This window comes from Penicillium robsamsonii, assembly GCF_028829455.1.
Source record: "Penicillium robsamsonii strain IBT 29466 chromosome Unknown utg000005l_segment0_segment0, whole genome shotgun sequence".
In the NCBI taxonomy this organism is placed as follows: Eukaryota; Fungi; Ascomycota; class Eurotiomycetes; order Eurotiales; family Aspergillaceae; genus Penicillium; species Penicillium robsamsonii.
The window spans coordinates 3,102,508-3,127,025 of record NW_026643223.1 but is presented as its reverse complement, the minus strand read 5'-3'; the positions used below and the strand labels follow the sequence as shown (position 1 = coordinate 3,127,025).

Here is a 24,518-nt window from a genome sequence, read left to right as displayed (position 1 = left end):
CGCCGGTGAGTTAGTAGTTGGGTGGGTGACCACCAGCGAATCCTCACTGTTGTATGTTTTTGTTTTTTTCATCTTCTAGATAACGATTCTTAGACCTTAATGCTCCTCCATAGATGAAGTTGAAGTAAGCATTGCCTATGATTGAATAGCTCGAAGCATCCTGTTCAATCCCTCCTCCAGCACATTTCGCGGGTGTGCAAACACCATTCGAAACCACCCCACTTCTTCAGCGGCATAGGCCGTCCCAACTGCAATGTACACCTTTTCTTTCCGAAGCCTTGCAAGAATGTCCTTATCCGTGGCCGCACGATCTTTCAATGCAGCTCTCAAGTTCATCCAAACGAAAAATGCAGCGTTGGACTCAACATAGGGGATATGATGGAACCGGAGAAAATCCGTTGCAAAACGGTAGCTTTCTGCTAAACGATGCCGGTTGGTCGCGATGTACACTCTCGTGAATTTGTCATCTAGCAAGACAGTTGTGGCAACTTGGTCTGCGAGGCTTGATGGGAAATTATAGAGACTGGTTGGGGAGAGATAATTAGCAAGTCTTCCGATATTAAGACCGTAATACAATCTCACGAAATGCCATCTGCAGCCTCCAAGAGCGGCCCATTTGCCTGACTAACCAAACAGCCAATCCTCAATCCTGTTGCGCCAAAATCCTAGTAAAGCAACGAGTCAGATCCCATTGAAGGCAAAGGAAGGGGCTTCAGACTTTACTTAGCCCCCATACAACATGCACCATGCTTGGATCCATCAAGTCCTTGACATTCAAAGACAAAATTGATTTGAAGCCTGGGGCATCTGGCAGGCGAGGATTCTCCCAGACGGACATTGCATAGATCTCATCACAGATTAGATGAAGTCCATTTCTAGTACAGAACTTCATATACTCTCTTAGAACATTTTCGGGGTAGCAGCGTCCTAGAAGAACTCTCAATAAACGATCGACTTTTATATGAGGAAGATATGGGAACACACCAAGCGGATTATGTGGTGAACACAATAGGAGTGCTTTGACGCGAAAGCCTTTGCTCTTCGCTTCGGCGTATGTCTTCTCGTAGTGTTGGACTGCGGCCAAGCTAAATGGATCCGTTGTTGCGAACGTGACTTCAAGGAGTTCAATTCTACACCGGTAAGCTCAGGTGTGTCTGAAATTTTGTTATGGATTCCTTACCCTGGCCGTGTTCCAAACGTCGTCTTAAATGCATTGAAATATGGACGCCCAACGAGAATGTAGTCGCCAAAGTCGGCTAAAGCCCAGGCACAGCACTCAACCGCATTGCTGACACCGCATGTTATGGCAAGGTGGGAGGGGCAGAGCGCAGTCCAAGGGGAAAATTGGCTGTTCAGGAAATGGCAGACGGCTTCTTTGAGCTTGTGCGAGCCGCTGAATCCGTCTCCGTAAGTCAATGCATGTGCGTCGATTTGCGACTGGAAAGGCGATTTAGTACAGAGCTTTGGTCAGGTACTAATGTGTGTAGTAGGTCAAGTTAAATCTTACGTGGGAGTTGATAAACCTCTCCATCTCCGCGTGCATGAGACTCTAGACAGATGTTAGCAATGATGATATTGAAGGCGGTTATTCCTCACATTCTCGGCAAGACCAATATTCACAATTCCATCGGGGTTAGCCTCCGGAGCCCACAGATCACTCAATACGTCGAGGAAGGTTGGCTTCTGTGCCGCAAAGGCTTTGCCTCGCACAGAAAGATTGCCCTCCATGCTGGCCAATTTATATTGAAAGCTTGACAAATATTTATCAAGTGCTGCTAGAAATCTGTATAAGACTACAACTGTTGTACGGATAGTTCCTATTTTAAGTAGTTCTATCAACCTCCATTAGAGTTTTATTGAGGACCGATGTTCCGAGAAGGCGCACGGATATTGCGGGACCTCCCCTTTCCTCTCTCATTTCCCCCGTTGCTAGTTTTCTCGGTTAAAAGTACTATTTAACTACTAAACTAGCTAGTAACAGGTTATTCAGTATTTCGTTGCTGTCCAAAAAAGACTCGTCAACAATTCAAACTGATTATAACGGAATGCTCTGGTGCCCTTTTTTCACAACCTATGGAGTCAATGTATGAGTAGTTAGAAGAAGGATATTGGCTAGTTCAAAGGATTCATTCATAAAGAATTATCAGAATCTGCCTAGATCTAACGACCCCTCTTTGAATAACCCATTACCGAACCCCAGCATTTTCGATTATCTATCACAATATTCTCACGAGGTTATATAAGGGTCGGCTAAAGCGATATTAACTCCCAGTATGGCAAAGAATCGATCAAGGTGCAAAGACGTTGAAAGCTCCATCCAAATTCTGGCAATGTTAGTAGGGAGCCTAGAAGTCGAAGACGCAATCTTACCCAATTGATCACATCCGTATCCATCCATTCCCGTATATCGGTCCACTCATCGAAAAGAATTTCAAACTGAGACTCCTGAGTCTCCGTGCTCCCTGTTGGGGGGTTTGCCGTGCCTGCCTGACCCCTAGAGTAGATGTTTAGTTAACCATAATTGGCAAGGTAATAGGGCGTAGCCTACTGCAAATGGCGAAGTATCCGATACGCCCTGGAACAGATATTACTTCGGCCTGAAAGATCTTTCATCCGGGTAACCAAATTTTCAATCTCCCTCCGCAAAGAGTCCAAGTCGTCTTCTGAATCAACTGCTGATGGTATATCCCGAAGACACGAATTGAGAGCCACAGCTGCATGGAGCGCTTTCAGACTTGTCACCCCACTGAGTAACCAAAAATAACTTCGGAGTAGCGGAGCTTCATATAGCTGTCTGTGGATGAATAATAAGGCTGTACTAGAGCTGATACATCTTTCTCTAGACGTTGGAAGAAACGAAGGTGCTTTGGAATTGTGGAATGGTCGGTGTAAAAGGAGATAGAGATGATGTGCGTAAGTCTGTAAAACGCACCAATATGCGTAGCTAGTAGAATCCAAAATGCTTGGAGAGCCATCGATCAAATAAGCCGAGTCCCATTTTTTTTGTTCCTCGGCTATCGCTGCATCGAATCTATTCAGTGAATGTTGATCTAGCCGGGAAGGGCCCGATATGTGATGACAGATCTGAGTGGAAAGCTGGAAAAGCCGAACCTTGTCCAGCATGACTGACATTTGCGTAGGCTCACTGCGACCGAGTGAGTGCAGAATGCCTTCGTCCGTGATATCAGAATCATTGACATCGGCTGGTAGGGAGGACTTGATGTCAAGAAGATACGACATATCAACGTCCCGAAATAGCATGCCCTGATACGTATGTAATGTTAAAAGACCAGCCCAACAGCGTCGCCTTCTTTCAGTCTCGATAGGGCTTAGGTTCTGATCCACATTACACCGCAATGCAATGCCAATGTTCAATGCCATCCCTAGCAAGGCCCATCCTTGGTCGACAGACTCATTGTGGGAAAGATTGTAGATTACCATTAATAAAGCCTCGAATGTGCTGAATTTGTGGTTAATAAAAAAGTTATCCAGTAAAAGACACGTCATCGCGGTTCGAAGAAGGCGGCGAGACGCATAAACCGTGGCAGGAACCTGGGTGGGACTCGAAGGCAGTTGAGACCAGAAATGTGCTAGTCTAGGATCACTTTCATCCATTGTATATAAAGCCAGAGAACACAACGAGAAAAGCAAAGCCAGCCAAGGTATGTCGATGTCATGAGGTCGTTTCATGAATGTCGAATATTGTTTTTGGAAGGTTGGACCGTGGAGAATAGGGAACAAAGAGGATACATTTTTGAAAAAGTGTGAAATTAGATAGTCGCAACAAGAATTAGGCGGAAGCGAGTCAATGATTTCTTGGAGAGACATACGCAGGCCGATTGAAAGAGGTGACAAAGTGTCGTGAGCATCAGATTCCGGAGCTGGTCTTTCAAGCACAGTTTCCCAGTGTGTATCTAGAGGCGTTTGATTCGTTTCAGGTGCCTGCAGTTCCGGCTGTAAAGCCGAAGAAGCACTGGCAAGGTTTTGCCTCGATGGAGTAGACGGGGATTCTACTCTATTGCTAAACACAGTTGACGCTTGAGCATTAACAGGTGCTCTGTGAGTGTTTATCGGTAAAGGGACACCAGTGTTAACCTCGTAGGAGCAGCTGGCATCGCGTCGGCGACGCTTGCAAGCGCCACACGGGTGCTGGCGATCGCATCGTAATTTAGAGCGTCGGCATTCCTCGCAATTCACGGTTTTGCGTTTCCGGCGATGAGATCCGGGGGTGGGTCCACGGGCCCGGTTTGTGCCGGAGTATTATGAATCATTGCCCTTCGAAAAATGAAAACAGACAGACAGTTTCCGATTCACAAGTCCGACCTGGCAGTTGTGGTTCGGAGTTGATTTGAAGCCAGGAGGAAGATCGGTTCGAGGTAATTCGGAGATACCTATTGCCGACCGCCGATCGCCGATCTCCGCGATGCAACTCTAATTGATGGCTTAATCCCGAGCATCGGAGAAAAACATATTCTTTGGTTTCTTGGGATTGGGAAGATATCATGGGCGATACCTGCGTGTTTATTTATTTTACTTCCTGGGGAGAACTACCAAGCAATGGATTTGGCAATCTGATAAACATTATTCTTTGAGACTCATACACTCTCGGGTAGACCTCTCAATAGCCCACAAAGCCCATAGCCCAGCCCAACCCAACCCACAGAACCTAGTAGGCTACTGTGAAATAAAACGGGACTGAGATATATTGGATGCCGGATAAAGTTCCCATCTCAGGAAGACTGCTCCCCTGAGCCAAATGGAGCAACTTGTCGAAGGCATGTTAGCTATCAGGAGTTACTTGGTCAATTGCTAATTCTCACTTACCCGCTGGCCATTTACTTTCAGTGTATACGTGTTGTCAGACTGCAAATATATGTGATTCATCAAATCTCCTGCGACATGAAAATTTAGAAAAAGCGGTAAATCTGGCGGGAGAAAAAACCCTTCCAGGACCAATTTGAGGTATCCATCCAGCGGTTACAGCGAAACAAGACAGAGCCACAAAGTGCATCACCGAAGACGAAAGGCAGTGGGCCATCTTCTCTCCTTTGGTATTCATTGTCTAACAAGATTTCGATATGCAATTGCATCACAAGTTGAAGTGAGCGAATATGCACATGTTTAAACAAAGATCTGTAGTAAACATCGACCATCATCTTATCCAAAGAGTGCCAGACAACGACATCATAAGTTAATTTTAGTGCAACTATCTGGTAAATTAATCGGAGGATAGTGGAGTGAACTTAGCGTCGGAATTGAGATCGGGATTAAGATATCGGAAATGTTACTTCTGGGCCGTTGATCTCCGATACCTCAAAATGAACTCGTAGTTTGCGGTCTGGGTTACCCATGACTTGATGAGTTTGTCAGCTTTGCCCGGACTACCTCAACCATCTGAGTCCTAGTTTTAAACATATTATCTCCGTCCCTCTGCACCTCTACTTATCTTCATTGTCTTGCTTGCAGTATTCGGCCGCGATGGAGGCCTATCTTCAGTACCAAAGAGTTCAGCAGGCAGTTCAACAGCACCTGTTTGAGTTAAGAAATGCTTGTAGCTGCCCAAACTACACCGTTGGATTCCCTCATGATATGAAGTAAGTTTTGGCGAAAAAGTTCCGATCTTCATTTGTCTGACACATCTTGCATAGCTGTGGGCTGAACATCCATCACGGCCTCCCGGAGAAGCAGCCTGCTGCGAAGTCAACAGTTACAGGTGACTTGATTCTCGTGGGCTGGGAAGGGCAAAATGATCCTTTGAATCCTTTGAATCAAAGCACCGGGAGAAAGCTTTTCATGACTGTCATGGTCTCTTTGATTGCACTGTCTGTTACTGCAGCATCTGCGATCGATGCTTGTGGTGTCAGGGAATACAGTGAGTATTTCCAAGTATCTGAGGTTGTTGGATCTCTCGCAACAGGTATGGCGACATCTTTCTGCTTTCTATTACCTCAAATCTAAGAAAGGACATAAACTGAATCTTTGTACGGTTGCCAAGGCCTTTTTCTTATCGGGTTTGCCTTCGGCTCTCTCCTCTCTGGCCCTTTCTCTGAGACATTTGGGCGCAATGCGGTATATTTAACAACCATGGTCATCTTTTTGGTTTTCATTATGGCATCTGGACTCGCACCAAACCTTCACAGTCACCTCATATTTCGCTTTCTGGCCGGGTTTTTCGCTTCTACCCCACTAAGCTGCGCCGGTGGCACAGTCGCAGATCTATGGAACCCGGTGGAGAAGGCCTATGCGTTTCCTGTCTACGCCATACCGGCATTTTCAGGGCCGATGATCGGTCAGATGATTGGAAGCTACGTTCCAGTCAAATTAGGCTGGCGCTGGCTAGAATGGACAATGCTTATAATGGGAGGCGCGGTTCTGGTTCTGGTCCTCTTGTTTCAGCCAGAGACCTACGGCGATCTTATTCTCCATTGGAAGGCCTCAATACTTCGAAAAGAGACTGGAGATCAGAGATACAGAGCTCCTATGGAGATGAAATGCGAGAGCCTAGGCCAGCGTCTAAAGTTCTCTGTGTACCGGCCCTTTGCGATGTTCTACTCCGAACTGATCATCGTCTTAGTCTCGCTCTACTTGACGATTATCTACATCGTCCTGTTTACCTTTTTAGAGGGCTTTACCTATGTCTTTGGCAAAACATATGGCATCTCAGAGGGTCTGACTAGTCTTTGCTGGACTGGTATGCTAATTGGAACCTTGCTCGTCAGCTGCGTGGTGCCAGTAGTCTACAATTGGACTGCTAAGGCCTTTGTTCGAGAGGAATCCCCTGCCGTTGCTCCTGAGATGAGACTCTGGTATGCAATGCTTGGTGGTGCACCAGCGGTGCCGATCAGTTTGTTCTGGATGGGATGGACTAGCAACGTAAAGTTATCTGGATATCAAGCGAATTTGCGGAAGGCTAACTTTTCTTTCTTCTCGTTTTAATTTAGCCCGAGATTTCGATTTGGTCTCCTCTCATCGCATCTGTCCTCTTCGGCTTTGGCATCACAACTACCTTCATTGTTTCATACATGTATCTCATCGATTCATACGGTACATATTCCGCTTCCGCACTAGGATTCCTTGTGTTCACGCGATATGTGGTTGCGGGAGGTGTGACTATTGCTGGTGGTCCAATTTATCAGTCTATCGGAGTGCAGTATACACTCACGATACTCGGATCTATCAGTGCAGTTATGGCCTGTGTGCCCTATCTGCTATACACATACGGACCGAGGATCCGCAAGAACAGCAAATACGCGGTCAATATCGACACGAAGTGATACCTCCTAGGAATTTGCTGTTAAGACACTTAGGGGGTCAGGGGAATCATGTGCCTTTTTCACCTGATCGAGTGCTTCCTTCCCACTACTCTGGCCACTATTGGCGCAGGTATTTCACCCAATGGCATCACAAAGCTGTTCGGTAACTCCTTCGGCCTGCCCGGGGAGAATGCCACTTACGATTACATCGTAGTCGGAGGAGGCACGGCAGGTAATGCGATTGCCGCCCGACTGGCCCTGGACCCAGCCAATTACTCGGTGGCAGTCGTCGAGTCCGGTTCCTTCTACGAAATTCTCAACTCCAATCGCACTCAGGTTCCTGGCTATGACTTTTACTCGGCGCTGGCCAACTTTGTGGGTGGCGCTTTCGAATCATTGACTAATTTCGGTTTGAAAACTGCACCTCAAGGGGTACGTCCGCACCTGTACGAATTGACCATGTCGCTTTGGATTGAATTAACTGGTTTGTACGTATGTGTAGGGTTACAATGGACGCGAGATCCTGTATGTTGCCGGGCAGACTTTTGGCGGAAGCTCGGCCTCCAACTACATGGGGTATGCGCGCGCCTCCGAGGGCACATTTGATAAATGGTCCAAAATCGTCGACGATGATCTTTGGTCCTGGGACAATGTGTATCCCGCTTATAAGAAGAGCTGCAATTTCACAGCGCCCAACTACAACAAGATCGATCCGTCCGCCAACATTTCGTACGATGCGTCGGCCTTTGAAAGCAATGGGGGACCTCTTCAAGTATCGTACGGTAACTACCAGGGCCCGTACGGTCCATACCTAGAAGCATCTCTTGACAAGCTCGGGTTTGAACGTCTCCCCGGACTCAACAGTGGGCGGCTGATTGGTTATGCCACGATCACGGCTGCCATTGATCCAGACGAAGCAACTCGCAGCAGCTCCGAAACCTCATTCCTTCAGCTGGCTGCACAGCACTCGAATATCAAGCTGTACCCACAGACCCTAGGCTCTCGGGTTCTATTTGATGAGAACAAGCGGGCCACGGGTGTGGAGGTGCAGACCAATTCGTTGATGTCGAGATTCAAGTACCATCTCAATGCGAACAAAGAGGTCATTGTCTCTGCTGGTACCGTAAGTCCATCGCCTATATTGTGACCTTGTGTTGCTTATCATACTCACCCCGTTCTGTTAGTGTCACTCTCCTCAAATCCTGATGCTGTCTGGCGTTTGTCCATCACAGACTCTGCAAAAGTACAACATCCCCGTTGTAGCCGACCTACCCGGAGTCGGTCAGGGGGCTAGGGTAAGTGTTCCCGTTTCCCAAAAAGGGGACGACAAGGAAGAGCAAGAATTTCAAAACAGCTAATGCACCTGGCAAATGCCAATTGTAGGATCAACCGTGGATGGCCCTATCATATAAGGTCAATGTGACCACCGGCACTCAAATGGCTGCCGGCAATGCCGAGTTCTCTGGGGCCCGCGTGGAAGAATACCTGACCAACCAGACGGGTCTGCTGTCCAGCATCGGAGGAGGCCAAGCCTTGGCATTTGAGAAGTTCCCCACCTCCTACCGTCAGGAGTTCAGTCAATCCACTCGGAACTTCCTTGAGACGTTCCCGAGTGACTGGCCCGAGACCAACTATCTTTCCTTGGAGTATGACTCCTACCCGTCCGACCTGGGTCCCGATGACAACTACCTCACCATCGGCTCGGCCCTACTCACCACCTCTGCCCAGGGAAACCTGACCATTCAGAGCGCGGATATCACTGACCTCCCAATTATCAGCCCCAATTGGCTCCTGGATGAGGGCGATCAAGAGCAGGCAATTGCTGCGTTGCAGCGCATTCGAGAGATTGCGTTCAACAGCACCATTGTCGAGGAAGAATATCTGCCGGGCCGCAATGTGACGACTCGCACTGAGATCCTGGAGTGGCTCAAGGATAACACGAGTCTGATCTATCACGCTACATCATCCTGTAAGTTTGACTTCCCTAATGCCGCTGGTGAGCATTGCCCAACTGATGGCCTCATGTGACATTTAGGCAAGATGGGTGTTTCCAACGATACCACCGCCGTGGTGGACTCTCGGGCCCGGGTGCGTGGGGTGACTGGCCTCCGGGTCGTTGACGCCAGTGCTTTTCCTTTTGTGCCTCCAACCTTTCCAATAGCCACTGTTTGTACGTATTTTTCCTACATTTGAGCGAGACAACCCCGCTGAAGGTTGGTGACTAACGAAATGGTTCCTAGACATGTTCGCTGGGAAGAATGCCGAGTCGACCCTTGGCGGTCAGTGATGGGAAAAGGCAACTGCAAGGAGGTTCAGAAGACAGTCATTCTCCATCCGTGTATAGGAGAATAGATGTTCAGACTATGTTCGTGGTTATTAGATACATATAGTCTGAGTTCTGGTTCATTGGGTTTCGGATGGTATAGAGTCTAGGAAGTCCATATATTAGGTGAGAAGAGCTTTGACGAAGCTTCGAAACTTCCTGCTTTTGTGAAAATTTTGCTTCTCGAAAGCCTTACATTGCTTATAACATCTGAAAGCTATCGTGAGATAGGGGACTAGTCTCCGTCAGGTACCTGAAGAATGCATTGTACGCCCCAAACCCAAGAAATTCCCACAGCTCCCGAAATTCCGATTCGTGTACACGAAGGTATTGCATTTCTTAAATTCATTGCAATATTAGGGTTCAAGAAAGACCATACGTATCAGAGCAAAGGATATTACATACGGCAAGTGAGTTACACATGCGTAAGGAGGGCGCTGGCGATGTTGTGCATTCATGTGCACAACTCCTGCTAGGGCTACTCCGACGGGATAAATTACTACATGAGAGCTGTTCGAATTTGGCATAGGGTTTCAGGGACATCATTGATAAAGAGAAAAAGGCAAAGGAATAGGAACCACCAATAGGGTAAAAGGTCGGTCAATCAAGCGATGAGGTAGATGGGGTGGTAGGGTCACAGTATTGTTGAACCCGGAATAGAGAGATGGCCAAATTCCGGATACTTCTAGTTGGGGTAGTTCAGGGAGGCTGGTGATCATTCGACATCCCTAGCATTTTTACGGTCTGGCTCAAAGAAACCAGAATTCTTCGAAATCTGGCGAAACTTTGTCCAAGCAGTTGAAATTGACGCATATTAAAGATGTCTTTCAGGCTTTCCATTGGTCACTTTTTGGCGGTCGGCCAGTTAACAGTCAACATTGATAGTTGCCAGTCTAAGAAGGGTGAAATAAATTCTTGCAGTAGACTTCGGGGGTGCCTGGGTATTAGGAAATGCGGGTGATTTAGAAAACTGTTGTCTGCCCAACGATATCCAATTACCCATCTGTCAAGGGTTACCGAACGAGAGCCTGCGCTGAAAATTTATAGTATGAGAGGGATCCCCGCCAATTCGCTCTTCTCCAAAGCAGTGCAGTCACCTGAGATGGAACGTGAGCGAAAAGTACCACTGATGTCAGTTCTCGGCCGTTACGCCGATAGATACGATTTTTGTCCTCCATGCTCGGGCCGGGCATCACAGAATCTCCCCGACGGCGACAATCTCCATTCTCTCGTGGGATGGGAAAAATGAAGGGTTTCATCGGTCAGAGAGATATATAAGACATCCGCCAGTCCGTCCGAGACAGGATTTCATCGATGAATATCACTCGGCTTGATTAGAGAACACGATATTAGTCCACAATGAGTCCTCCAATTGTGAACTTTCCGAGCCTTCAACCCGCCATTGTTTGGAAGGTCAACGCAGGTGCCGCTCATCCAGTCGGTACATCGTAGAGCGCCTCACCATCTCCTCCCCTCCCCGGGCCCGCCCCCTTCAGATAAGAGAATGCTTACACTTGCCGTTGATTGTGCATGAATCTAGGACCCCGTCAAAGCGGACCGACCCTCATCCATTTTGTAAGAGACTCCTGGTGAAAGCATCTCGTGTCGTGCATGGGGCGTTTACTGACAAGAGGGTCAAGGAAACTCCCACTGGCACGATTGAAACCGTGGAGGGCTTTGAGCCCCAATTCACTGGCAAGATCGACTTTGGTGCTGATTGGCTTGAGTTCGATCCGGACCAGAAACATGCCCGCATTAACATGAAGGCTATTGCCACGTAAATTGCCTTGCGTTTTGAATGATTGGGGGCCAAAAGTGATAGACCCACTGACAAAGTTTACCTAGGACCGATGATGACAAGAAGATCAGTTTCGGATATACGGGAACCATTGAGCTCACTGAGGCGGTGATGAAAATCTTCAATCAGACGCCCGATTCAGTGAGCGTTCCGTTCGGCTTCAGTAGTGAGTGTTTCCTTCTTACGATGGCCATGATTGAGACTCTTTCTGAGAGAAATAATGTTCTAGCCGGTGCCCACTCTTTCTTCAGCGGCGATCCCTCTTTCAAGGAACTGGAAAATATGACCTTGGTGGGCAATGGGCGAATGCTAGTCGATCCAGAGACTCGTATGATTACCGTCGAGTCTCGCCTCTCCAGGGTTGTTCCTGCTACGGGATTCGATTAAGTTGAACGAATTTCCCGCGAGACTTTCTTTGTGCTTAGTTGGAGTGCGGCAAAGAATGAGATGGATGTACGTACTTAGGTCAAGCTCAAACCCACATAGTTAGGGTTTCGCCCTACTTAATCCTTCGAGTCCCAACTTGCATCAGATTTTACATATAACATGACTGACAGCGGATGCGCTTGTAGATGAAGGAAGCGCTAGAGTAGTATGTATACTGTACATGTAAGAGGGGTCGGATGAACGGAGTGTATGCAGTACAGTAAGCTAGCTACCTAAGACTAAGTACTTAGGCTAACTAGGGTATTCACTCGAGAGTTTCAGAGGCTAAGCGTAGAGATGATATATCAGCAATTCAGGCTGTCACTCTTAATTTTTCACACATGCACGAACCTGCCATAAGTGTCGATAAGAAAATTTTGAAGCTTTAGTGTATATAGGTAATTGACAAATTCAATGTAATGTCAACTTATGGTTGTCTCTTCTAGAGATATTGGTTTTTTGACTTAGGTGATGCGAGCGTGGAACATTTGGAATATCTGTGTTCCGCGCTCGCTATTGCGGTGGAAGTCACTACCAGTATATAATTTTGTATCCATAAAGATGAGGTACTGCGGGCCATCTACACTGATAACATTTAAAGAGGTTCATACGGAAAATCTTCACAACTACATACATAATTATACTCAGGATCCGCTTCCTCGATTCTGGAAAAAGTCTTTGTTTCATTGAAAACCGCTCGAATACGCCCCTCTCTCGGCGAAATGGGAAATGACATTACAAAAGCTTATCAAGTCAACATTTGTTAGATGGTCGTCGACTCGCCAAAAAGCCAAAAGCATTTGAAGCCACATTCAGTTTAATTACCTCGCACAAAATTGATAACCAGTCTATTTGAGGGTACAAAGACAAGGTTTGCCCAATTAGAGTATATTTGAGCACGACCATAGCAGGTCATTCGAAAAGCGGCAGAGTTCCTCTGTCCAGCAATCGACCCGGGCGCTGATCCAAGTAGGTTTCTTTACAGCTACGCAAAGGAGCAATAACCATATGGGAGGTCAGACCCTAGAAGCAGAGCCTAAGCTCAACCCCTAGTAGGGGAACTCCTGCCCAACCAATTTCTCACTTAGTCGCCATAATCTCTCGGCCTCAAAGCTGCTGGTAGCCCATGGTAAGACCGTGTCCACGAGAGGATCAGAAACATGACAGTCGATCAGGTAGGCCCCGTTATTGGCTATCAATAGTCAGTGTATTGTAAGATCGTCACCTCCCCTATAGACAGGAAACTGTACCTTTCAGGCATGGATCAAATGCCGCATAGAGGTGGGTTGCGGCTCCTCTTTCCAGTGGTTTTGCGTCGAACTCCTTCCATCCTTCCGGGTTACCCAGGGACTTATCCACGTTCCCTAGCAAGAGTCAGTCAGTTCCTAGGACCAGGTATGTATGTATGTATGTGTATGTATGTATATGTATATATGTGTGTATGTGAGGATGGAAAAGAACTCGAGATTCCCTTACGTAGTCCGTCAAGCTCCACACTCCAGTCCAAATGATTGCCTAAGTTGGTCCAGATGACTCCTGGATGGAGGCTGTAAGCCTGGAGATTATATTTAATCCCAAGCTTCTGGGCCAAAGAAATTGCAAACAGCATATTCGCGGTCTTGCTCTGACCATATGCGTGCCAGCGGTCGTACGTTTTCCCATCCTGTCAATCCGTATATCTGTTAGTGTTGTTTCTCACTTTGTCCAAGATTTCCCTAGCTGGTTGCATCTAGCCAACTGTCATCAGATAGATAAAGAGAAAGAGTACCCACATCGAAGTTATAGTCATAAAACCGGAATGGGTTCAACCGATGACCATCACTACTGACCACCACAATTCTTGGCTCCTTAGCGGCCACAATCTTCTTTATAATCAAATTGGTGAACAAGAACGGGCCGAGATGGTTCGTGGCAAGATGGGACTCAAAGCCCTCGGGAGAGAGCTGGTAGTCCACTGCCATGATTCCGGCATTGTTAACCAGGACGTCAATCACAGGAATGTCGTCCCAGGAGCTGTTGACCTGCGCGGCAGCCTCTTGTACGCTTTTCAGGGAGCCTAAGTCAACTTGGAGCGTGCGAACTTGGATCTCCGGCTGGGCTGTGGTGATCTCCGCGGCCATCTTGGCTAGCTTATCAGCATTGCGGGCGGCTAGAATGAGCCACGCAGGTTTGGCCTTGGCGATAGATTGAACAAAGAAGCCACCTAAGGAGCCCGAGGAGACACCCGTGGTCAAAATGACTTTGTCTTTGATTAGGGCAGCGTAATCAGAGATGAGTTCATCGGTAGTGGTGTGAGTAGTGTAGGGGGTCGGCATAATGATGATTATGATAGTATGGTAGTAGTAGATATAGATGCCACGGTAGAGTGTAGAATAGGGCCAAATCGCTCTTTGAGTTGCTTAAGGGAGATTAAAAGTTATATACGTGAAAAGGGGAGCTCCACCTTAGTCCCGCTGATTTGTAATCCATCAGCTTACTAGGTAGGTTTTGGCCGACGTGCAGGAGAAATGTACAAGGATTGCATCTACTTCGGGCCGACAACTCGACATAGAAGCCTCGCCCGGTTGGCCCCGGTTATTTTTCATATTGTTAAAAGTTTGCAGAGGGACACTATGCTCATTTGTAGCATGGTATACGGAGTATAGCCATCCATGTTCATGGGCCACGTATGAATACGCAACATCCTTATTCGTTTAGCTATACAGAAGCTTGGGGCCGATTGGACCGCTCGGACCGGATTGCCCGAAACGTGGCATTTCTCGTACAATGGCTAGTATTAACGGAGACGCGTGCCCGTTCAGAGTAGCAGGTCTCTATCTTTCCCTCAGGTAGACCGAAGACTGTCTTGAGCTGACTCTGGATCTCGGAGTTAGTGATATATGAAGAGCTTGGGCAGTCCCATTAAACATGCCATTGTTGACCATAGTCATCCAGCATCAATTAACACATGCCTACCATGCTTCCAGATCAGGTGCAGGAGGTGGATGTCGCAATTATTGGCGCAGGTTGTAGTCTTTTCCGATCCTCATGATGATATGTTCGTTTTGTGGGCGATGAGAAGGAAAAAGCTGATACATGGCAGGATGGTACGGCTTGGTGGCCGCCAGAACATATCTTCGCTTGCGACCTGCGACCAACCTCGTCATTATCGACAGTGACAGCACAGTGGGAGGAGTGTGGAGTCGGGACCGTGTCTATCCTAATCTCGTCGCTCAAGTCCGGCTTGGGGTAAGTTGTCTGTGTTTCTTTCTTCCTTTCTTTCTTTCTTTCTTTCTTTCTTTCTTTCCTCCTTTCTTTCCTCCTTCTTCTGTTTATATTGTATCCTGCTTTGGCAAGACTCAAGTTTCAGCAACCTCTCTGACGCTTCGTTGAACAAAGTTGTTCAATTATACCGATACTGCCATGGCCCCCAATGGTGGCGACTCAAAAGATGAGCATGTCACCGGAGACATGGTCCATGGCTATCTCCACCAGTACGCGGAGGACCATGATCTACTACGCCGGATTCGCTTCAAAACCTTCGTTACAAACGCGGCACGGGAAGAAGGCGACAAGGAATGTTGGCGCCTATAATTGAAAGACTCCAGCGATGTTATCCGAACAGAGAAGCTCCTCGTCTGCAAAGGAGTAACATCAATCCCCTATACCCCGGAGTACCCGGGAGCCAATACCGCCACGGTTCCCATCATTCATTCACGGGATCTGGGCAGCTCAATTCCCATACTGCAACACAACGCGTCAGTGGAGCACTTTGCCGTGGTGGGCGCGGCAAAGTCCGCCTATGATGCCGTGTATTTACTCCTCTCTATGGGTAAGAGAGTAACCTGGATCATCCGGCAGAATGGTGCCGGCCCGCTGGCAATAATGCCGTTTAAGGTTCTGGGGCTGGTGAACACCATCGCTTTTGCATCGACCCGCCTGATGACGTATTTGACCCCATCAATCTTGAACGTCAAGGGATCGTTGTGTTGGGCGTTTCAGCGAACCCCTGTCGGGCGGTGGTGCGTTGGTAGATTCTGGGATGCATTGACCGGTTTGAGTCACGCCCATGCGGGATACTCGAAGGGCGATCATGTTCAGATGCTGAGACCGGAAATTGACCGACAAAGGTGAGTAGTTTTTCCTTCCCTCTTTTGCTGTCCTTTTCTAGAGAACCTCTTCGATTAGCGGCGGGAGAGGCCCCATCACAACATTACTGAAATTCCTAGTGTCTTCTGGGCCAATTCCGGATTGGGCGTCGTCACGCTCCCTGATTTCTGGCCGACTCTGCATAGTCCCAACCTGACCGTGCTTCGGGATGCGATTGACAGTATCAATGGCAATCATCTCTCCCTGCAGTCCGGGAAGACACTCCAGGTAGACGGTCTGGTCCTCTGCACCGGTTGGGGAAATCACTTCGACATGTTCGATGACAAGACCAAGGCCGAGCTGGGACTTCCTGTATCCTCGCCCGAGGTACCACCGTCCTCGGACGGGGTTGTCGACTGGAAGAAATACGATGCCGCGGCTGAGAAAGTGGTGGACCAGCAACTACCTTTCCTGGCGGATCCCCCGAATTTGAAGTATAATGATTGCATTCGGACGATTCCCCCGAGCCAGTGGAGGCTGTATCGTCGCGCAATCTCAGTCGGCCTGGCGCAGAAAGAGGACCGTTCCATCGCCATCCTAGGGCAGATCCACACCGTTCAGACGCCTCTGGTCTCAGAGGTACAGTCATTCTGGAGTATCCTATATCTACTCGGGGAACTGGACCTGCCAAGTGTGGATGAGATGGCGCAGGAAGTCTCGCTGTGGAATGCGTGGACCCGGAAGAGGTATCTTACACAGGGGCATAAGCTGCCGTACTCTCTATACGAGTTCCTCCCGGTAGGTTGAGCCCCCCCCCCCCCCCCCCCCTTCCTTTTTTTGTCTCCTTCTCCCCTTCTGCTCCCATCTTGAAGCTCGAAGCTCCTATGGAAATTCTTCTTTTGCCACGGTGATACTAATGTATGGGGTGTATATAGTACGTCGATACTCTTTTCCGCGACCTAGGATTGAACAGCCGCCGCAAGTCCAATCCAGTGGCTGAGCTCCTGGAGCCATACAAGCCAGAGGATTTCAATGGGTTTATCAATGACTATCTGGCAAAACATAGTAGTCCCATACATGCGTAGTGGCAACCGTGGCATAAAAGACTGGTCTGAAGCAGGGGTTTAATAGTCTATGCTTAGCTATGCTGGTGAAATTAGCACTAGCATAACCAGTTATATCTTGATTCTTTGATACTTCCTTGAGAGAGACCTCCTGCCATGGTAAAGCGGCCACGGTGTGGGAACTAGACCTCTCAATAGCCCACAAAGCCCATAGCCCAACCCAACCCACCAAATGGGCTGGGTTTTGAGCCCTACCTTCGGGCCCATTCGGGCCCATAATGGGCCCTAAACAATATAAACATGCCAATTTGTCGTAGCTATATAATTAATGCATTTTTATCTAGTTTTTTGGGGGTTTAAACTACCATATGAGCGATACATGAAGCTATACAGAAACCTTCTTCTTATAGGCTTATAAATTAACTCATAAGATGCAAAGTTGATTTTTAAAGCTTTATTTTTTATAAAGGGTACTTATTTTTATTAAGAAATTACTTAGTAAGTAGAGGTACCATTAGTGCTAGTTACTATAATTAACACCTAGTTATAGGCCTAATATATATATTTCTTCATACTAATACTCAGTAATCCTCCTAAGTGCGAGTTCGTGGTCAAGTTAGAGCTTTTAGGGTAATTTTGTATGAAGTTTTGCATGAAACCTAGTATCATAATGCTCAAATCAGTATAATATCTGCTGAATTCCTACTTCTTACTATAATAATATGATGAAATTGAATATATAAGTTGGTGCATGCGTAAAATACAGCCATTAATCAGCTACTTTATACGTGTCAAGACTATATTTGTGCACAGAAATGGCCTTTTCTTCACAGGACTTGCCTGGAGCTGCGGTCCAAAGCGCCCACTTTGACAATGTGTAGGTACGAGGGCAGGTTACCGCACACATGTGCATGTGGGGGAGGGATTTTTTGATGGAGAAGGTGAGCCTGATGCCTGCAGCAACGGGAAACCTAGCTTTTGTACAGAGGTTTAAATTGAAGCAAAAGTCAGGCGATCGTTGATTGCGGATTTGGTCGATAACCTTGGCTGTCACGCTTCCAGGCTGACTGGTAACGGAACATTTCCAGCAATGCAGGTGATTATATTGGGAACTTCAATCCTTGTGAATACACTTTAAAATTGTACGGATTGAGCAACATTGAACGCCTCTCTGTTTGCATTCAAATGCTGAGTATAGTGTTCCATAAGTACATCCTCTGCACAGGAAGTACAGAATGAAAGACTTGGATATGTATACTTCCGCGAGAGACGTTTTAGTCCCGAGAAACTTCTAGTCATGAAATGAGAGATATCTTTATCTACAGTCAAAAGTCTGGCTTTCAAGGCAAGGTTTGTGCAAGCGTGACGACTCTCAAAGTCCGTCAGGCCCTACAGCCAAAGTGTACCTACACACCAGATGGACAAATATATTCACCAAGCTTGATTCTTTCGTTCTTTGCAGGGTACAGTATATTCCATGATCTCTCTTCCGACCCGTGATTAGACCTCGCCAAAACCCGCATCGAGTCCCTCGAACTGGAATTTGGTCGGTTCTTTCAGATAGTCTACGCCAAAACCCGCGAATGGGTAAGTGATTCCAGCCTGCAACCCGAACCCGCAACCCAACCCGAAACCCGCGACTACATAATTTTCCCAATAGAGATATGCCAAGCTGTATAAAGCTGCTTACATAGCCTAATAAAATACACTGTTCTATAGTTGTTCCAGTTTAAATCAAGATATAGTATTTCAGCTACAATGCTGACGAATTCTTTCGAAAAGACGTTTATATATTACTTTTATGATACTATCATAATAGGTTTGGTATAATAAAGCCCACGGTAAATAGTATTTATGGTAATATAAGCTGAAAAATACTTACGAAGTTGTAGAGATATATTTTGGTGATGTATATTTTGGTAGGATGTTATATTCTCCCGTTTTCTAGATTCTTGATAGCTCTTCGGGTTATCAATCAATCAATCAAAGTTCAATTGACCTGTTACAGTCTAACTAGTTGCGTATGACTATGCAGACGCTTCATCCAACTGAAGCAAGAACTCGAAGCCAAATGCCGAGCGGGATCTATCCCAGAGTATACAGATGTTGATCGTAAAGAGTGCGGAATTAGCCCATTCCTGTAGCCCATAAATCCAAACCCATCCAACCCCATACATAAGAAATTAAAATATAATGATAGTCGTGGAGTGCACCCCCACCTTCCAACCCCCCACGCCACTCTCTCTCTCTTTCTTTCTCTGGCTCTTCGGGTTTCATATGGGTTTTTGCGGCTTTTGCATGGGCTTTTGCCAGTTATCTTTCGCGATTCTACGGGCTTTTATAGATTTTTATGGGTTTCTCGGGCTTTACCCACTAAAGCTAAAGTAAAGTAGCCAATTGTTATTCTTTTAAGGTTTAGTACGATATGTCAACTCTCTTCAAGGGTGACAACGTACACTAAAACTACTAGTTAAGACTTTACGATTATTCTTGTATGTAAAACCTTCTTCTACTAAATTCTACCATTCTACTATTCCCTCACACTATGTCCCAGACTCAGAGTAAATATTCTGACGCGTTCTCATCATCTCTTCACAATAGTGATGTTAACAACTTTACCTGCCTTACGCCTGATAACGAGCAACTCCCTACTATCTCTGAACCCTCGGATAGCCAGCAAGCAGTCGGTATATTTGGTACTGAGTTTCTTCGCCCCCAACTTCCACTTTCAGTCCCTGAGAACCTCGCCCGCATGGGTCTAGATCGCAGAAAGGTATTCGTTCTTTATAACGATATGGTTGATAAAGAATTTATAGCATGGTGGATTGGAACACAATATGGTTGGTCTAATAATGCTAAGATGAAATGGGACTCGAAGTATCAGTCAAAGTCTTGGAGAGAAATAGATGATCTACCATTGTGATCAAACCCGACATATTGTGTAGCACCCGCCAGAGATCGATACTTGGCGCAGCTGATGGCACCTATTTGTTGGGTCCATTCGTCAGACTAGATGCTTCTATTTGGTTGTGGAGCGAGGGATCCTCTTTCCTTATCCAGTTCTCTGTTATCTTGCAACTCCTTCAAAAGTCCCTCTATCCCTTTATTGGGTGTACCGAGAACCAATGTTGACACAAATTCTTCCACTTGCATGATAAGCCTAGTGTGATATATGCACGAGCTGTCTTGTGGATTCCCGACGATGGTCGAGGACAGTGTTTTGGATGCTAGAACAGGGTAGTAGATCATGGTCCTTGTGTAAATTAGTTACAGAAGAAGAAAGAAAAAGTCCAGACGTGTTTGGATCTGAGTCGTCACGTACCCGACAATGATATCAGATTTCGGCATATATTTGATCAAGTTAATCGACGCTATTGCGGATTTTGTGCACAGGGATTCCGACATGAATACCACTGGGTTGGGTGGAATGTGGAAACTGTTGCTTTCGACTAGATCCATACCTAGGCTTGACCCTCGGGCCGCGGTAACCCGATGGATAGCGATCAGACAGTTGAAGTATGAGAAATGCAGCAAAAGAAGGACTGCAGCTGTCGGGGACTGTGGGAAAGCGGGAATCCTTTGTAGGTCGGGTCGGAACTCGGTGGGGATACTATCCTTCCACTGTTGGAGCTTTTGGTTCAACCGCGCAACCGCCGCAGCCACCTCAACAAGCGGGCGATCTGCTGCTGCTAACGAGTAGAGGTGTGTGTGTACTTGGCTCTTGATTATGGCTAGCTCACATACTGCTCTGAATGCGTTGAAGGTTCCTTGTTGGTCTGTTGTTGGCATGGTTCCTATGTTATCCAGTGGAGCTTCCATTGGTAATAAGACATCCATATCATCATCGCGTTGTGCTAATGGAATACCATCCCGAAGAGATATTCTATGACAGGTCAGTATCAGATCGAGATATCAATATTGTAGTGTTTCCTACTCTTTGTCGAGGCAATATGTAATCCAAAAGATCCGCCTGCGGTGTTCTAGTTCTTCAGGAAACAATCCAGACCCATCCTCATTTCGTTCGAGTCGAATTTGATGACATATCTGCACAGCGGAGGAAATCAAATATCCGCAAGGCTGGCTGCTCAATGTCCCTAAGAGAAAGATAATCTAAATAGAAAGTATTGTTAGTCATATCTTCTCTCAAGGTAGTTAGTTGTCTTACTATCCCTAAGAGTCCCTGCACGGTCCATAAATCTGGTGGCCCAAAGCAAAGTTCGTTCAAAACCCCCAAGGCGTTCTTCATGAACAACCAGCTTTTCTGGTGCTCGGCCTGTACAGAGGAGCTGCCCTTTACGCGCAGCATAAACCCTATCGCCAGAACAACATTGAGGCTCGCCCAACGACCGGGGAAATTGAATATGGTCTGTAAGTTGTCGTCATCATAAAGAGACAATAGCGACGACGGCTGAAATATAGGACATAAAGGGTTGAATTGCTGCAAATAGTCATTGACCAATGATGCGATCTCATCTATTGGGGGCAATGGGCAGAAATGCTTGTCAGGAAATAAACCCTCAAGCAGGCCTCGATCCGTCTTTTGGTGGATACCCGATGAAAGGAAGGATTCTAAACTGTCAACGCACCCCCCTTCCGTTCTATGAGTTATCCATTTCTTTCCCTCGGGGGATAGAACCGAGAAGCCTATATCAATCAGCTTTAATCGGCCATAATATCGGATATGGTTCTCACCGTGGTTTGGTGTATCTGCAAAACACCTTGGAACGGAGAAGCAGGGCAGATCGCCCAGTATTGTTGTGTAGACTCCATCCGAGGAGTTAACTAGCGTACGATATGCATTGTGTGTAGCGACAGAGCGGCCTTGTTCAGCGTCCATGTGCATTGGTCCTGAATTCCAAATACCCACGTCTCTTCTTATATCTGTATTTTCAACTGGACTCGATGATAAGGATTCATCCGACTGCTCAAAGCTCTCGATGAATGATGACCCGTCCACATCTTGACCCAGGTCAAATCCTATCTTCTGAAAATGAGCTTCGATGCGCTGGATATTTGCCTCCAGGCGGTCGATCATATCCTGACTGTTCGATTGTTATTCATTACTGACGAGTTATAATATCATCCATGGAGTTGTACTTCTTTAAATGCCTTTGTCGCCTATACTCTGTCAGAGAACAAGCAATGTTGGCTTTGCTGCAGTACGAGCATTTGGATTTGGTGGTAATTTCGCATTTTATTTTTCTGTGCCGACAGGTCTCACATGCCTAATAATAGGATTAGTAGATGGCTTGATTTGTCTCTCGGGAGTCCAACTTTTCTCTCCCGTCTCCGTTTTGGGTGTCCGGGTTCTGTCCTTGAGAGTCGGGGTAAATGTCGTGCAGAGTCGAGGTAGCCTTGATTATTGCGCAACCCGTTCATCATTTTGAATATTCATAAGTCGTAAAATTACACATGTAGGTATAGGCGTCCTAAGAGCATTAGAACCTATTAGAAAAAAACAAAGCAGAACAAGAAAAATATCCACAGCATCAGAACCAAAAAAAAAGGCGAATAGTGGGATGGCAAATGGGAGATTCCCCATATTAAGTTGAGCTCTTAGCCTTTTCGGAATGGCTTGTCTCCGATAGCCCGATATATCAGGTTTTTATCTAAGCTGTATTTTTACATACGGTTGGAGTCTGACTAATGGTTATTTTCTAGCCTTGTTTGGTATACCATCGGATGCCGGATGTTCTTTAGTTGGTAAATACCACGTATTGAGATATGCCACTCTAATCCGTCTCCCTTGCATGACTTGTAGACTCTCCATTGACCTACATAGTACAACATACATACTCCGTAGGGCCTTCGGGGACAACTGGTAACCCCGTTTCGGGATCCGGAAGTATTCTAATAAGATACATTCCTTGCCGAACATGCATCATCCAGGGTCCGATCGATTTCGGCACTCCGGAGGTTCTTCTCTTGCATTCACATATGATTATACCTAACCTGGCCGGATCTTCCGGCATGCAAACGAATTTGTGCCTAGGGACATTTGGTCTGTGGATGTAGAGCCAACCTTATATATGCCGAGCTCCCAGATTGTTTGTGGTTTACTGTTGTCGACCATCCATGCTTTCTGGGTCTCCCCTCAATCTAATCCTTTTTATGTTCTACTGCATTGCATCTTCCTGACTTGTTTGTTGTCGTCTCATCCTGTTTGCTTCGACACGAGCACCCAGCGACACGGCAATCCTGCCCAAGTCTATTCCAGTACTTAGTGGTTGATATCGGAATCAATATGTCGCTCTTAGGGACACTCAACCCAAATACCTCTCGATCCCAGTCCGTGGTCAGTCACAATACAGTACAGTCTCCGGGTGAGCACGATTTCAACATGATCCACGACCCAGAAAAGGATGAGGATGAAGATACTATGCACGAGGAGGAAAATAAGGAGGCGCTGGTTGGTCGGCTAGCACGACAGCTAACCCGGCAATCTACTCGATTCTCTGTGAATGGTGCATTGGACAATCCGTTTACCAATGGAGACTCTGAATCGACACTCAATCCCAACAGCCCCAACTTCAAGGCACGGGATTGGATGAAGATGCTGCTGGCCATCCGGTCTCGCAACCCCGACAAATACCCAGATCGGACCGCTGGTGTTTCATTCCAAAACCTGAGCGTCCATGGATTTGGTTCTCCCACCGACTATCAGAAAGATGTCCTGAACTCGGTGCTGGAGCTTGGGACGATGGTCCGCCGACTGGCTGGCCTGAAACTTCAGAAGATTCAGATCCTGCGTGACTTCGATGGTCTCGTAAAGAGCGGAGAAACATTGGTGGTTTTGGGAAAGCCGGGCAGTGGCTGTTCAACTCTACTCAAAACCATTGCCGGTGAGATGAATGGCATTGAGATGTCGGAAGAGTCGATTCTCAACTATCAGGGTAAGTGTCTTGCCACACCATACCATATAACTTCATTTGTTGGATTCTAACAAATATCAAAATCTTTAGGTATCTCTGCACACGACATGCAACATTCCTTCAAAGGCGAAGCAATCTACGCAGCAGAGACTGATGTCCACTTCCCCCAACTCTCCGTCGGCGAGACCCTCATGTTCGCAGCGTTGGCCAGGGCCCCCGAAATCGCCTCGAGGGGGTTTCAAACAAGCAATATGCCAAACATATGAGAGATGTGGTCATGGCGATGCTTGGTCTTTCTCATACGATGAACACCCGGGTTGGTAATGACTTCATTCGCGGAGTTAGTGGAGGCGAGAGGAAACGCGTCAGTATTGCAGAGGCCACCCTCAGTCAGAGTCCCTTGCAGTGCTGGGACAACAGCACAAGAGGCCTTGATAGCGCTAATGCGCTCGAGTTTTGCCGAAATCTCGCTCTTATGAGCAAATACTCGGGGATAACGGCTTGTGTCGCCATCTATCAAGCTTCACAGAATGCCTACGACGTCTTTGACAAGGTCACATTGCTTTATGAAGGAAGGCAGATCTACTTCGGGCCAACCACCGAGGCTAGGAAATACTTTGAAGATATGGGCTATGAGTGCCCGGAGCGTCAAACCACGGCAGACTTCTTGACGTCGATCACCAGCCCTTCGGAACGCGTGGTTCGGAGTGGATT

The 24,518-nt window shown here is 46.9% G+C and overlaps 9 protein-coding genes across 9 annotated transcripts; 5 read left to right on the top strand and 4 right to left on the bottom strand.

The window, feature by feature from the left end:
- Nucleotides 1–135: 135 nt before the first annotated feature.
- On the bottom strand, nt 136–1,728 carry N7447_009211 (aspartate aminotransferase; the record flags this gene model as incomplete). The annotated part of the gene is made up of 6 exons (XM_057233473.1): nt 136–523; nt 583–665; nt 719–1,130; nt 1,181–1,437; nt 1,508–1,549; nt 1,597–1,728. The coding sequence occupies 6 exons, from the start codon at nt 1,726–1,728 to the stop codon at nt 136–138; spliced, it is 1,314 nt and encodes a 437-aa protein (XP_057083015.1).
- A 560-nt stretch (nt 1,729–2,288) lies between these two features.
- Nucleotides 2,289–3,615, bottom strand: N7447_009210 (fungal specific transcription factor domain-containing protein; the record flags this gene model as incomplete). Its single annotated transcript, XM_057233472.1, has 3 exons — nt 2,289–2,324; nt 2,371–2,494; nt 3,131–3,615. 3 exons carry the CDS (start codon nt 3,613–3,615, stop codon nt 2,289–2,291), a joined length of 645 nt encoding a protein of 214 aa, XP_057083014.1.
- Nucleotides 3,616–6,108: 2,493 nt separating this feature from the next.
- N7447_009209 (C6 transcription factor) lies at nt 6,109–7,274 on the top strand (the record flags this gene model as incomplete). Its single annotated transcript, XM_057233471.1, has 2 exons — nt 6,109–6,873; nt 6,942–7,274. The coding sequence occupies 2 exons, from the start codon at nt 6,109–6,111 to the stop codon at nt 7,272–7,274; spliced, it is 1,098 nt and encodes a 365-aa protein (XP_057083013.1).
- A 48-nt stretch (nt 7,275–7,322) lies between these two features.
- Nucleotides 7,323–9,281, top strand: N7447_009208 (GMC family oxidoreductase; the record flags this gene model as incomplete). Its single annotated transcript, XM_057233470.1, has 4 exons — nt 7,323–7,685; nt 7,756–8,376; nt 8,438–8,548; nt 8,637–9,281. The coding sequence occupies 4 exons, from the start codon at nt 7,323–7,325 to the stop codon at nt 9,279–9,281; spliced, it is 1,740 nt and encodes a 579-aa protein (XP_057083012.1).
- A 1,654-nt stretch (nt 9,282–10,935) lies between these two features.
- Nucleotides 10,936–11,761, top strand: N7447_009207 (DUF3237 domain-containing protein; the record flags this gene model as incomplete). The annotated part of the gene is made up of 3 exons (XM_057233469.1): nt 10,936–11,017; nt 11,173–11,353; nt 11,422–11,761. The coding sequence occupies 3 exons, from the start codon at nt 10,936–10,938 to the stop codon at nt 11,759–11,761; spliced, it is 603 nt and encodes a 200-aa protein (XP_057083011.1).
- A 1,088-nt stretch (nt 11,762–12,849) lies between these two features.
- Nucleotides 12,850–14,115, bottom strand: N7447_009206 (uncharacterized protein; the record flags this gene model as incomplete). The annotated part of the gene is made up of 4 exons (XM_057233468.1): nt 12,850–12,992; nt 13,051–13,164; nt 13,277–13,463; nt 13,573–14,115. 4 exons carry the CDS (start codon nt 14,113–14,115, stop codon nt 12,850–12,852), a joined length of 987 nt encoding a protein of 328 aa, XP_057083010.1.
- A 760-nt stretch (nt 14,116–14,875) lies between these two features.
- On the top strand, nt 14,876–16,953 carry N7447_009205 (uncharacterized protein; the record flags this gene model as incomplete). The annotated part of the gene is made up of 5 exons (XM_057233467.1): nt 14,876–15,028; nt 15,179–15,359; nt 15,381–15,909; nt 16,009–16,666; nt 16,804–16,953. 5 exons carry the CDS (start codon nt 14,876–14,878, stop codon nt 16,951–16,953), a joined length of 1,671 nt encoding a protein of 556 aa, XP_057083009.1.
- A 2,988-nt stretch (nt 16,954–19,941) lies between these two features.
- N7447_009204 (fungal specific transcription factor domain-containing protein) lies at nt 19,942–21,973 on the bottom strand (the record flags this gene model as incomplete). Its single annotated transcript, XM_057233466.1, has 5 exons — nt 19,942–20,185; nt 20,255–20,815; nt 20,867–21,042; nt 21,098–21,576; nt 21,625–21,973. Coding segments are annotated over 5 exons (1,809 nt in total), but the record flags the coding sequence as incomplete, so codon positions are not given.
- A 1,203-nt stretch (nt 21,974–23,176) lies between these two features.
- Nucleotides 23,177–23,829, top strand: N7447_009203 (uncharacterized protein; the record flags this gene model as incomplete). The annotated part of the gene is made up of 2 exons (XM_057233465.1): nt 23,177–23,774; nt 23,825–23,829. The coding sequence occupies 2 exons, from the start codon at nt 23,177–23,179 to the stop codon at nt 23,827–23,829; spliced, it is 603 nt and encodes a 200-aa protein (XP_057083007.1).
- Nucleotides 23,830–24,518: the final 689 nt, after the last annotated feature.